The following is a 14552-nucleotide window of genomic DNA, read 5'->3' as shown; positions in this document are numbered from 1 at the left end:
GTGGAGCAGTGAAGGAGGGGAACCACATCCTGGATGCCCTCTCAGCCATGCTGGACCTTGGCTGAGTGAGTCTGGCTTGTCCATGGTCTGCAGATACAGCTTTGGTCTGATTCTCCGTAGACCCAAGAGTTCCCCTCACCAGCTGTTCCCTAAGGTGTGTTTCTCTCCTCACAGACACCAACGTGATTCGATATATCCAGCTGACGGAGATGAAGCTCAGCCGATGCTCCCAGAGAGAGAAGGAAGCCATGTAACGAGAACACCTTTCTAGAGCCGAGCCTGACCCGCGGCATCCAGGCACCCGCTGGTGGAGAGCCCTTCCCAGGGTTCTGTTCCTTTCTCCCCGCTTCCTCCTCCTATTGCCCCTCAACTCTTCGTCTACTCCCAGTGTGAAAAGAAGGAGACGGGCAGATTTGGAATCTGGTGGGTTGCCCTGACAAGGGACATCCTCTTTCCAGTAGGGCAGCCGCTGGGAGAGACCTAACTTCAGCAGGAACAGCTGGAGAGGACTGTCACAGGTTGGGAACGCCATTGCAGCTTTGACTTGGGCCAGTGCTTCTGGCAGAGGCAGAGCCTGGCAGGTGCACCATCCCAAAGGCGTCAGGCACGGAGCCCACGGGCTGGACCCCTCCACAGCTTCCTGACAGACTGCAGCATCTCAAGGCAACTGTGACAAATCCAGGGATGCGACAGACACCAGAAGCGTTGGTTAAGCCAACAGAGTCTGAGAATCTGTACACTGGATTTCTGCACACACACCCGCTCCCCACCCACAAGAACCTCAGGCCCTGCCTCCCTCCCTCACGCGTTGTCTTGGTTTGTGCTTTCTCCTCTCCTACTTGGGGATCTGAGACTCTGCCAGGATTCACATGCCATCGAAGCCCACTCTCAGTGCCCTCTGGTGACCACACATACCATTCTCCCAGACTCCCAGCCAGCAGGCAGCTGTGACAGCAGAAGGGCAGGGTAGAGTGGGCCAGGGGCTGACCACATAGGGATGGGGGGAGGGAGAGATGATATCTAGGGGAAAGAGCATTGTATAGACTGGGAGACTGAACTGCGGACGAATTAAGTGTAAATAAAAATAAATTAACAGGCAGCAGTTCCTGTCATTTCTGTTGAAAGAGGCCCACTCCCTCACTTTTACTCCCTCCCGCAACCCTCAATCAGAGCTGCTTGCAGCCAGGTAGGATGGGGCTTCCCCCAAAGCAATGGGCCATTTGTTCAGTGGTGTACAACGCTGGCTGCGCCTTTGTGCTTTTAGAGTAGGCTGGGACTGTGGAGACTGCCCAGGGATTTGGCTATGTGGGAACTTGTAGCCTCTTTTTTGATGAAGTTACCTGGACTCAATATCTAGCACATAGAATGTGTTCAACAAATATTTGTTGAATGACTAAATGATGACTGCAGACTGGCTCTCCTGCCTTAAACTAATTTTATCCCAGCCTAGTCTCCTGATACCTGTGCCGTTTTTGCTATGCCATGTTGCTTCAGTCAGATAAGGGACATTTACTGAGGGCTTCTTGTTTGCCTGTCATTGTGCAGTTTGCCCTGGGACATAGGATGTAGTCCCAGTCTTCAAGGAGTTGGAGGAGTTGAAAAATAGTCATAGGAGATTATTACCGATGATACCTTTAATTTATATGATGCTTTAAAATTTTCAGAGCACTTTCATGTATTTTTTGTGTGATCCGTGAGACAATATTGTACAAATTAAAATATATACAGATGCAATAATATTAATAGTGAGCATTTATTAAATGCACTATCCTCAGATCTTTACATGTATAATCTCATTTCTTTCATGCAATTACCCTACTATTCCCATTTGATGGATAAGAAAACTGAAAAAGAGAAAACTAGCCCAATGTTGCACGGCCGTAAGTGGCATAGCCGGGATTTGAACCGAGTCTGTCTGACTCCAGAGCTCCAGCTGTTAACTACTCTGTAGTTAGTTGCTGCCCTAAAAAGTATAATATTGGGTAGTTACAACCATTCAAAAGCAGGACAGTATGTGTGACAAACCTTGACTACGTCAATGATGGTACGTGGGCTGCCTTTCGTATTTAGCCCAAGGTGAAAAATTGTCCCAAACACTTGACTCCCTAGTGGCGGAAAAGGCAGCTGAGACGCAGCAGTTATTTCTGTGTATTGTTTATTCTCCTTGCTGATGGGCCAGCATGTATCCAAACAATCCACCTAGCATTCCTCACCCCATCCCCAGCTTTGGGGAAGAGTCACAATTATAGGTAGAGATTGAAACGAAACACAAAGTTAATTCTGGGTTATTTATTTAATCAGAGGCTCCAACACTGCAGGATCCAATCACTTCTGAGGGGCCCAGAAGCCAGCAGCACAGGTTATGTTCACATAGCTCCTCAAAAGCTTCCAACGGGGGCTGCAAGAAGGTGCTAGAAATATCCAGGGGCCCCCAGTTGGTTGCCTATAGCTCACCCTCTGGAGAAGGGGAAAAGGGAAAAAAGCTGTTACTGCTGCCACATTCTCCCCCACGCCTACCATGTCCTTCTCTCTGCCCTCTTCCTCCAAAATGGTTTCACATGACCCCAACTCAAAACCACCCTGCAGCACACTTAGTACAGGCAAACGTGCAAAACTCCCCTCTTCCTGAGGCTCCAGCCCAGAAAGTCTGTGAGTTGGCAGACTGCTTGTTAGGATCTGAAGGATGAAGATGAGGTCAGAGGTGGCGTGCAGAGCCACTTCAAACTGGCAGAGTCTTCCTTTGGTCTTCGTGCCATGAAGAAGGACTCAGAGTAACTATTCCCAACGTGGAGCAGGAGAGGGGTCTTGCCTCACCGAGTGAGTTGGGGCAGGGCTGGACAGATGGGGATGAGAAGATTGTTGCCATCCTTCCAAAGAAAAAGGTTGAAAACCAGAACTAGGTGAGGACAACCTCATGGGACTTCATAGAACAAGCGACCAGGCTTTCTGCTTGTCTGGTAATGTAGGTACACGTGCTGGGAACTCCATTCACTGTGACCCAAAGTTAAATGATCCCAAAGAAAAAAGCTGCCTGGGACTTGTTTGAGATGGTGGGACTGAACTTCCTGTGCGTTTGTCCACAGACGTCAGAGAGCTGGTAGGCAACATCAGGTCTGTTCCCCTTAACAAACCATCAGCTTCCTTCTCCTCATCCCTCCCCCAAACAGGGACTGTTATTTAATTACACGTTTTGTTTGCAGATGTCACTGCTGAGCTATACTTGGAGCGCTCATCCTGGATCTGACCTGCTTTGCCATCTCCTGCTTGGACTTTTGTGATAGACTCTTTGGGGGAAAAAAATTATACTTTTATTGTAATTATTATGAAAGCCTCACATGTGTATTGTAGAAATATTAGGAAAAAAAAGATAAATTCCGCCCCATAATCCTACTACCGGAGACAGATATTGTTATCCTTTTGGATGTATCTTTTGGTTTTTTTGGTATAAATGTACACATGCACATGCATTTTTTTAAACAAAGATTGGATCATACTGTACATACTCTTTAATAACTTACTTTTCAAAATGTGTATTTGTATTGTAGAATATGTAATGCATACACAGGTACAAAATTCAAGAAGTACCAAAAGATCTGGAGTCAGAAGTAAATCTCTTTCCTGCCCTGTCCGCCAGCCTCTAGTTTCTCTCCAGCTACTTGTATATCCTTTCAGAGACAGTTATGCATTTTCAAATGTGTGTATCTATTTTGTCACAAATGGTAGCACATGGGACACACTTTTTGCACCTTGTGCTACTTCACCCACTATATCACGAAGGTAACATTTTTTGCTCGTCTCCCAAACTGTTTCAACAGCATCCTCATTATGTGGTTGGACCCTCATTTGGTAACCAATCTTCCAATAGTGATTATCTCATTCGTTCCCAATCTTTATTGTAAATAATATTGCAACAGGCATTCTTGTAGCTAAATTTTGCACATATCTAGGACTATTTCCTTAGGATAAAATCTGAGAAGGATATCGTTTGGCTATCTTTAAGAATTTTGATATATTTTACCAACTGCCCTCCAGAGAGTTTGTACCAAAGCACTCTTCTATTTGCAGGCTTGAGAGTGCCCTGTCCCCTGCACCCTCACTACGGGTGGCTATTATCACTTACCAAATCTTTACCAATATGATAGGAAAATAATAGTATATCAATGTTATATGAACTCACAATTCTTTATTAGTGAATAGCATCTTCATATGCTTATTGACCATTTGTACCTCCTTCTTTGTGATTTTTCTATTTATTTGATATTGGTATGTTTATCTTTATCATCAATATGTAATTTTATTAAGAGTATTATTTTTGGCAAGAAACATTGCCAAATATGCTTTCCAAGTGCTTTGCTTTCAAATTTTGTTTATGGTGCTTTTTGACATACATAAATTCTTAATTCTGCAATTAATTTGTTCCTCTGTTGCCAGCTTCTTCTGCCTACGGTTCACCCTCTCATTTCTATCAGAGTGGCCCTTCTAAAACACAATCTGATTATGTCACTCCACAGCTTAGAAATCTTTAGTGGCTCCTCATCACTTTTAGAATAAAGGCCAAACTCAGCATAACACACAAGGTCTTTCATGTGATTTCTCCCACTGACACCTCCTGGTCCTCTTCCCAAGGTTCCCTACATTCTACTGCTGCATAGCTTCTTGTGATTCCCCGAACCCATTGTTCTTGGGTCTCTGGGCCTTTCCATGCTGTTCCCTCTGCCTGGTTGGCTATGCTTCACCCCTCCAATCCACTCTTTGCCATGGTAACTCCTATAGGACTTGTTCAAGTCATCACTGCTTGAAAGCCTTCCTTGACCCCTTAGTCTGCATTCCAAACAACGTGAGTCTACCTCTGCCTAGCATTTGCTACAGATAGGAATCGGAACTTCCTATTTCTATTTGTCTGGCCCACTATCTGGATGTTCCTCAAGGCAGACACTGTGGTTTATTCATCTTTGCAGCTAGAATGCCTAGTACAATGCCTGGCACATACTAAGTGGCCAATAAACGTTGAGCACTGAACCTGGAATGAATGATGGATTCGGTGGCAAATGTTACTTGAAGTTAAGTGCAGGGCTGGACTGGATCTGGGCTTCTGAGGACTGAAGAAATCCTAGGAGACTTGGGTTAGAAGAGAAGCTACGTGCTCCAGTGCTGTGCTTTCTAAAACATCAGAATCACTTGAAGCAGCTCTTTAAAAATACATAATCTCAGGCTGTGCCTTAGATCCATTGAATCATGGGGATGATGCTTAAGATACTGTAGTTTTTTAATGTCCTGAAAAGTTTCTGCTGACCAGCCAGGTTAAGGAGCCACTGCTGAGGTAGACCAGCAGACAATCAGAACGTGCAGCTCCACTATTTCAAATCCTGTGATCTTTCGGCGTGGATAGATGGAGCTTTGTTTGAATACCAGCTTTGACGTCTACTAGCTGTGTGACCTTGGGGCAGTTGCTTGACTTTTCTGATCCTCATTTTCCTCACCTATACATGGCATAATGTCATATTTCTTAAAAGGCTGTTGGGAGGATTAAGAAGTACCTGTCTCCCAGCTCAGTACTTGGCACAGAGTAAGCATGGAATAAACATTCATTTCTTCCTCCCACCCTCCTCAGCCTCAGTTTCCTCATTTATAGTGTGGCTACTAATACCCGTATGTTTATCTTCTGTATTTCCCTACACTGCACTCTAGAAGAAAGTGAACTTCCAGCAGGCCCCTGGGTTACTCTCTGATCAAATAGAACGAGTATAGATACTTGGGGGTTAGGGGAGCAGAGGAAGCCCCATACTCCATCGCATGCCTTCTCCAAGCATATCAGACTCCACAGCAATTGGTTGGAATAATTCTGATGGTTTTCAGAACCAGGTGTTTCCTAGTCACACCCAAAGATCAACACAGTTTTCTTGCTGCAGTTGCTCCCAGAGGCTAGCGGCTTCTGCGCTGCAAGGAGAAGGCAATTGTCAGGGAAGAGGATAGCCATCGCCCACTCTCCTTCCAACGCCATGGTATCCACATCCCGTGCCTCAGAGCAGGAAAGACAAAACTGGCTGCAAGGCCAAAATAGCTGATCTGCAGCTGCTTAGATTAAGGTGTCCTTGCTTCCCACTCCCAATGCCTGCACTTTCTCTTCCCGCCAGCCCAGAGCGGGTAGCACAGGCAGGGAAAATGCATTCAGCCCATCAGGCATGACAGAGTTCAAATTACCAAGTCAGCATGAAAAGTTCCCCTCTAAATGGACTGAAATTGGATTCTGTAAAAAACCACACTCAGTGAGGCCCTTGGCTATTCATATTTGCTAAGACATGGAGAAGGGGGAGAAGGCAGAGGCCCCTGCAAAATGTTGGGAATCTCAGCTGTTCTGTTGAATTGCCTGTCTGGAAGTAAGCCAACAATTGAAAGCCAGATTTGCCCTGTCTTCAACATCTCACAGAATATTAGGGCTGGAAAGAATCTTAAAGCTCAATAGTTCAACCTCTCAACTTACAGATGAGGGATCAAGTCCAGAGAAGATAAGTGACTTCTTCAAGGTCACACAGCTAGTAAGTAACAAAGCCAGAGCTAGAACTCACATTAGTTTTCACATCAGTTTTCTAACAACAAAATTAAATTCTACCCACTGAACCAAAATACACTTACAAAGCATCTTTCTTTTTTTAATGTAATGCTGCGACATTACTCTCTTCTAAAGAAAGAAGGAACATAATACTCATGCACTCATTGCCTCACTCAATATTTAGCATTCCCATCACTTCATTGTAGGTGGTTAACGAGGTATTGTCTCTGCTTGAGAAACTCACAGTCTATAGGGAAGAAGGAGAAGTAAACAGGCAACTTCAAATCTGTGTAATAAATATTACGGAAAACACCAAGGCACACCAAGAAGGGGCATCTATAACAATCCTGAAGGATCAAGGAAGATTTTCCCGAGGGAGTGCCAATTAGAGGAGCAGAAGTGGTGAGAGAGGGGTCAACTTCAGACCAGCGTCAATGGCAAAGCTCTGTTACTCCCTTTCCTGGATACCATATGAAAGGGTTTGAGGCCGTCAGCATGAGCTGTCTTTTCTTACACTTTCCCTGTTTTCTCATGCCTGGGCTCAGGCAATGGCAATGTCACTTTACTACCCTTATAGGCCCAAGGGCTGAGAAGTCACAGAAAACTCTGCAGACTCTATCTGATTAAATCCCCTCTGTGCAGAGTAGGGACAAGTACACCTGTTATCTCTGAGTGCAATCAGAAGCTCTTCAAGACTTGTGATTTCCATAATAGGTGAAAATTCTACACTCGGTTTCACAAATGTAGCTCCAGAGCCATCATGGCATGCATACCTTTGATATGTTCCATTGTTTTATGTTCCTTTTTTCCTCTAATCTCAGCCTCTTTATTCTAGAACAGCACTGTCCATAAGAAATATAATGTGAGCCACCTGTCTAATTTTAAATTTTCTAGTAGCCAACCTTAAAAAAGTAAAAATAAACAGAGAAAATTACTTTTAGTAATATTTTCTAAACAAAAATAAAATTAAGAAAACAATCAAAAAATCAAATCATCAGGAATAAATTTAGCAAAAGCGCAAAACTTATACTCTGAAGACTACAAAACATTGTTGAATAAAATTAAAGAAGACCTAAATAAATGGAAAGACTTTCCATATTCATGAATTGAAAGTCTTAAGATTGTTAAGACAGTAATACTTTCCGGGTCTTACCTGATGGTCCAGTGGTTAAGACTCCACACTTCTACTGAAGGGGGCAGGGGTTCGAACACTGGTTGGGGAAAATCATACATGCCTCGTGGAGTGGCTAAAAAAAAAAAAGAAGATAGTAATACTTTCCAAGTTGATCTATGGCTTCAACACAATCTCTATTAATATCCCAACTGATTTCTTTGCAGAAATTGACAAACTGATCCTAGACTTCATATGGAAATTCAAGAGACCCAGAATATCCAAAATAATCTTTAAAAGGAAGAGCAAAGTTGGATGACCCACATTTCTTGATTTCAAAATTTACTACAAAGCTACAGTAATTAAGACAGTGTGATACTGGCATATAGCTCAATGGAATAGAAATAATAGTCCAGAAATAAACCCTCTCACTTGTGGTAAATTCATGTTCGACAAGGGTGCTAAGACAATTCAATGGGGGAAGAAGAGTCTTTTCAACAAACAGTGCTGGGACACCTGGATAACCATATGCCAAAGAATGAAGTTGGACTGCTACTTCACATCATATACAAAATATTTACTCAAAATGGATTGAAAATCTAAATCTAAGAACTAAAACTATAGAACTCTTAAGAAAAGAACTTTGGTGTAAATCTTTATGATCTTGGATTAGGTGATGATTTCCTGGGTATGACACCAAAAGCACCAGCAACAAAAGTAAAAATAGATAAACTGGACTTTTTATCTATTAAAATTAAAAACTTCTGTGCTTCAGAGGACACCATCAGGAAAGCAAAATGACAATCCACAGAATGGGAGAAATTTTTGCAATCATGTATCTGATAAGATAATTGTAGCTAGAATATATAAAGAACTATTAAACCCTATAATAAAAAGACAATGGGCAAAAGCATCTGAATAGACATTTCTCCAAAGAAGGTATACAAATGGCCACTAAACACGTTAACAAATGCTCAACACATCATTAGCTACTAGAGAAATGCAAATCAAAAGTACAGTGAGACACCCCTTCATACCCAGTAGGATGACTATCATCAAAAGACAGATAACAAGTGTCCCGATGCAGAGAATTGGAATCCTTATACACTGCTTGTAGTAATATAATGTGGTACAGCTGCTGTGGAAAACAGCTTAGCAGTTCCTCAAATGGTTAAACATAAAGTTACTGTATAACCCAGCAATTCAGCTCCTAGGTATATACCTAAGAGAACTGGATACATATGTCCACACAAAAACTTGCACACTAATATTCGTAGCAGTATTATTCATAAAAGCTAAAAAGTGAGAAAAATCCAGATGCTCACCAACTGATGAATGGATAAATAATATGTGACATATCTGTACAATGGAATGAAATTAAGTAGTGATACATTATACAACATGGGTGAACCTTGAAAACATTAAGTGAAAGCAGCTAGTCACTAAATACATCATACATATGATTCAATGTTTATGAAATTTCCAGAATAGGCAAATACTAGAGGCAGAGGGTCGATTAGTGGTTGCCCAGAGCTGGAGATTTGGGCATGGTGGTGGGAGGACTGGGGGGTGATGCCTAAGTGGTGCAGGGTTTCTTGTTGAAATGTAATGAAAATGTCCTAAGATTGATCATGGTGATGGATGCACAACTCTGTGAATATACCGAAAGCCATTGTCAAGTACATTTTTTTTTTGGCTGCGCTGCCTGTTTGTGGGATCTTAGTTCCCCCACCTGGGATTCAACCTGGACCCTCAGCAGTGAAAGCGCCAAGTCTGAACCACTGGACCCCCAGGGAATTCCCTCAAGTACATTTTAAATGAGTGAATTTTATCCCAATAAAACTGTTAAAATAATGTATTATATTTAGCCCAATATATCTAAAATATTACCATTACAGCATATAATCAATATAGAAATTATTAATGATGTGTTTACATTCTTTTTTCATAATCCAGTGTATAATTTACACTGACAGCACATCTCCATTTGAACTAGTCACATGTTAATTGCTCAATAGTTACGCGTGGCTAGTGGCTACTGTATTGGACAGCAAAGTTCTAGAGCTTCAAGGACCGTCCCATGAGTACTAAACAGTCACCAGCGGCCTTCCTGGTTATTTTAATCTTGCTCCTTCATGGAGTTTCCATGTCCCTCAACTCCAGACCCTTCCATAGCTGCTGCCACTGAACCAAGGCAGAGGGGCAAGGATTGCAACTTTGTAGGAGAGAGGGCAGCAGGGGAGAAGAGAGTTCAATCATCTGCTCCCTGGGCCTCTACCTCTGACCCCACTCTGGCTCACACACCTTTTGTAATGTGAGCCAATCAGAGTTCAACTTCAGACTTTAACACTTATTTGTTGTGTGTCTCATTTCTGAAACTAAGGATAATAACAGTACCATTCTCAAAGATTTACTGTGAAGATTAAATGCAATAATGGGGGTAAACTGCTTTGGATGGCGTCTGGTACAAAGTAAGCATTCTTTAGCATTAGCTAATTATTTAATGATAATAATAATAATAGTAATAAGATGAGAAGGAGGAAGAAGAAGGAGCAGAGGAATATTTTTTTAACAGAATATAATATATAATTATATACATTATATATGCATATTATATATAAATATATAATATAATGTAGTATATTTCTTATCCATTCAACCTTAGCCGCATCTTTGTCATCCGTTCATCCACTGATGGACACTTAGGTTGTTTGCATATCTTGGCTATTGTAAATAATGTTGCAATGAACGAGCAGAGGAATATTATCATTCCTAATGTCTCTAGGTTTTAGCAGAGTGCCTGGCATATAATAGATACTCAGGAAACCATAGCTCTCCACCCTGGAAGCTTATGACATCCCCAGCAGTGGGTTCTCTAGTCTCTGCGTGAATGCTTCCAGGGATTTTCATATCAAATAGAGCCCATTCCATTTTTAGGTAGTTCTACTTGTTGAAATCCACCATCTTATATTGGACTGGAACTTATAAAATGCACAGATCTCAAGTCTTACCAAGTGTGCAAACTGATAAGTCCTAATAATGAATACTCCCCTGCAACCAACACAACAATCATAATATAGAACATTGCTGTCACCCTAGAAAGTTCTCTCATGCCCCTTTCCAGTTAATCTCCTCCCAGAAACCCTAGAAGTAACCACTATTCCCATTTCTAGCCCCATAGACTGGTCTTGCAAAAATAAAAATTGCTTTTAAAGTTCATGTAAATGGAATAATACAGTATTGTCACATTGTATTTTTATCTCAATGCACAATTTTATTCCTATTACATTTAATCATATTGATTTCAGTCTTCCCTTACAGCTTGTTGTGAGCATTTTCATCTTGATCCCGTCACCCACATCTGCTAATTTCTCCAACTTGGTGCCATCTACAGATTTGATAATAATTCTTTCTTGTCCTTCACCCAACAGGAAACAAGAACAAAGATGGAGTCCAGCAGTACATGACTGGAAATCTCCCCTAATTTGAAAGCTTAGGAGATGAGAAGCATTGTGGAAGTGCTGCCAGAAAGGGGGCATGTGGAGAAGCTCCATGTTGATGGAGAAGACTGAGTTCTGTCTGGATTCATGGAAAGAGGGCAGTGGTGACATGGCTTCCTGCTGGGGAGAGGGCAGGGCTGCAGAAGAAGGGCTGAGACTCACATGCATAGAAATGAGTGCTGAGCTGGAGGGAGGAAAAGAGCTTGGGGCGGGGGGTATGGAGAACCGAGGACCCATCACTCATCCATAGTTAGAGGGCCACGAAAGTTGCCAAGATCATCTCGGAAGTCCTGAGCTAAGGTGATTGTTTGGTCTGGTTTTATGTTTGGTTTTATTTGTATTGATAAGTCCCAAATGGAGTCTGGCAGCTTATAAGAAAAATTATTTTCCTGGATTTAGAATCTACTGAAATTGTTAAAACCATGGAGCGCTCTTAGTCTCTCCCCAGCTTCAAATCAGTGAGGCTTTGGGTACCCGCTGAGTGCAGGCTGGAAGGTGGAGCTGCGGGAAAGGATGTTTGGGACTTGTTGGTTCTTTTCATCTTTCAGTCAGGGGATAATTCTGGTAAAGTAAAGCCCACCTTATCAAGATGTTCTTTAAACTTTTACTTTTTGATTACTTTTGATTCAGCATCATAGGGGCTTCTGTTTCTTTGACACACATGTGAACTGAGAAATGTAGATAAGTGCATGACCTATGACAAAGGAAACTTGAACCTCCATCTGCCATCATTGGCTTTGGCACCTTGAACGTGTGGCAGGCCTCATTGACCTTATCCTCATCTATAAATGGGTGAAGGTGAGTCAGAATCCTGTCTGGGTATCAGAAGCACCCAGCCAGCATTTAGAAAATACAGATGTGGGGTCCTGGAAACTGCATTTTTTTAGAAGCTAAAATTCTGATAGTGGTTCATAGAGTCATATTTGGGAATCACTGAACTACTGAGGTCTCTGACAGTTCTAATAGTCTATAAATATGTGGTAGGAGATCCTAGCTGACACCAAACAGAATTGGTCCTTTCTGGTCCATGTATTTATTTTGTTTATCTGCATGAATCAATATACCTATTGGTCAAAGTTGAGAAAATCCTTTTTTTTTTTCCAGAGATTTAGAGAAGATGGAGAGATAGACATAAAGACAGTAGGGATGGAGTGTCTGACCATCAGGTATGGTTATAAGTTCATGGTAGGCTGACATTTGATGGAAACTTCTATGATGAGGAAATGAGGAAATTAAAAAGGTATGCCAGGGGAGTTCCCTACTGGCCTAGAGGTTAGGATTCCAGGCTTTCACTGCTGTGGGCCAGGTTCAGTCTCTGGTCAGGGGAACATAATTCAGCATAAGCAAGGTACTGACACCTTATCCCCAGTGGACTGAACTGTGAAACCTTTGAGCATGAGGTTACTTAGGCCTCTTGGGTACCATCAGAGCCGTCATTGAACTTGTAGAAGAATTAAATTATTTCACTTCCTCCATTCTCTTTCTGCTCCTTGCAACCACAGCTACCTTTTAAGCCACTAAGTCCCACTTTCCTAGCCTGGGTCTAATCTTACACCTGCCCAGGTTTGCACCAGTTTCTAGTTAAAAGAACCCAAGGTCTTAGCTGAAGCGTGTTCTGAGATCCAGAAAAAGGAACGGTAAAACAGAAGAGGAAAGGGAGCTGAGAGAAGCTAAAACTCTCTTTGTCAATCATGTTGCTCACTTTGCAGTTGAGAGACTGAGGCGCAGAGCACTCATGCGCAGCAAGAGCATTGCTAGCCTGGTCTTCAGTCTTTCTGGGATTCACTGCACAGAGACCTCAAAGTCTCTCTTTAGGACTGCTGGAGGTTGCTTAAATTGATTTCCTGCATCCCCTGGCAGGTGGCAATAGGGGAATTTTGAATAAGACTATTAATAGAAGGTATGCATTAGGGAATGTCTAGTGAATCAACTAATAGAAGAATTATGTCTGGTGATTTTTTAAAAAAAATCTCATACTGAATATTGCTGATGTTAAACTCTGAATATATGCCAAGGCCAAGAGTATTTGATATGGCAAAGGCGTATTGGTGATGTGGTTCCCTCTTGCTACTGGTCTATATACAAAGACTTTATTCAAAGATGAGCTCACTGAAGTATAAAGTTAGTTTCAATATAAAATGTAATCCAGTTCTTAGCATACCTGATGGCATTATTTCCTGGCTTAGAGTTTAAAAATCGTAGCAGTTCACACATCCCCCATGGAGAACCTGGGACCTAGATGGGTGAACAGCAGTGCTTCTCAAGCTTTGATGAGCCCAAGAATCACCTGGAGAGCTAGTTAAAATGCAGATAAACTACTGAATGGGAGAAAATATCTGCAAATGATATAACTGATAAGGGGTTAATATCCAAAATTTATAAACCGCTCATACAACTCAATATTGGAAAAAGAAAACAATAAACAACAAAGAACACAATTTTTTAAATGGGCAGAAGACCTGAATAGACATTTTTCCAAAGAAGACATACAGGTAGCCAACAGGCTTATGAAAAGATGCTCAGCATCGCTAATCATCAGAGAAATGCAAAGCAAAACCGCAATGAGATATCAACTCACACTTGTCAAAATGGCTATTATCAAGAAGTCTACAAATAAAAAATGCTGGTGAGGATGCAGAGAAAAGGGAACTCTAATACACTGTTGGTGGGATTGTAAATTGGTGCAGCTGCTGTGGAAAACAGTATGGAGGTTCCTCAAAAAATTAAAAATAGAAGTACCATATGATCCAGCAATCCTACTCCTGGGTATACATCCGAAGAAAACGAAAACACTAATTTGAAAAGATACGTGCATATGTTCATAGCAGCATTATTTACAATAGCCAAGATATGGAAGTAACCTAAGTGTCCATCAACAGATGAATGGATAAAGAAGATGTGGTATATATACACAATGGAATATTACCATAAAAAGAATGAAATTCTGCCATTTGCAACGACATGGATGGGCCTAAAGAGTATTATGCTTAGTGAAATAATTCACACGAAGACAAATACTCTACATTATCACTTATATGTGGAATCTAAAAAATAAAACAAATGAATGTATATAACAAAACAGAAACAGACTCACAGATAGAAAAAGACAAACTAGTGATTACCAGTGAGGAGAAGTTCAGGGGAGGGGCAAGAGGGGGGTATGGGACTAAGAGACACAAACTGCTATGTATAAAATAAATAAGCAACAAGGATATACTGTACAGGACAGGGAAATATAGCCATTATTTTGTAATAACTTTACATGAAGTATTATCTATAAAAATATTGAACCACTATGCTGTACAGCTGAAATTAATGTAAAATGGTAAGTCAACTATACTTCAATAAAAAAAAGTGCAGATTAGGATTCAGTAAGTCTGGAGGGAGGCCC

At 41.6% G+C, this 14552-nt stretch overlaps 2 protein-coding genes across 6 annotated transcripts in view; one reads left to right on the top strand and one right to left on the bottom strand.

Annotated features, from left to right (window-relative positions):
- Positions 1-1776, top strand: part of TTC9 (tetratricopeptide repeat domain 9) — a 30735-nt gene extending 28959 nt beyond the window's left edge. Inside the window, exon 3 of the mRNA XM_082384367.1 lies at positions 175-1776. Within this exon, the coding sequence (XP_082240493.1) occupies positions 175-254 (80 nt within the window). The 3' untranslated portion in view covers positions 255-1776. The remainder of the gene's footprint in view (positions 1-174) is intronic.
- A 131-nt stretch (positions 1777-1907) lies between these two features.
- The window catches only part of LOC309625193 (uncharacterized protein), a 47379-nt gene continuing 34734 nt past the window's right edge, over positions 1908-14552 (bottom strand). For 2 of the 5 annotated variants that reach the window (XM_082384370.1, XM_082384371.1), the window contains exons 4-5: positions 7704-7797; positions 1908-2867 (exon numbers count right to left, since the gene is read on the bottom strand). In XM_082384370.1, the coding sequence (XP_082240496.1) occupies positions 2720-2867; positions 7704-7797 (242 nt within the window). In that variant the 3' untranslated portion in view covers positions 1908-2719. Of the gene's footprint in view, positions 3285-6633; positions 6798-7703; positions 7798-14552 lie in introns of all 5 variants that reach the window. The other 3 variants (XR_014242377.1, XM_082384372.1, XM_082384373.1) reach the window with 3 other exon arrangements.

This window comes from Balaenoptera borealis (genome assembly GCF_965194805.1).
Source record: "Balaenoptera borealis genome assembly, chromosome: 3".
NCBI classification, from domain to species: Eukaryota; Metazoa; Chordata; class Mammalia; order Artiodactyla; family Balaenopteridae; genus Balaenoptera; species Balaenoptera borealis.
Note: the sequence above shows the minus strand (reverse complement) of the source record. Positions and strands in the feature narration are given on the sequence as shown.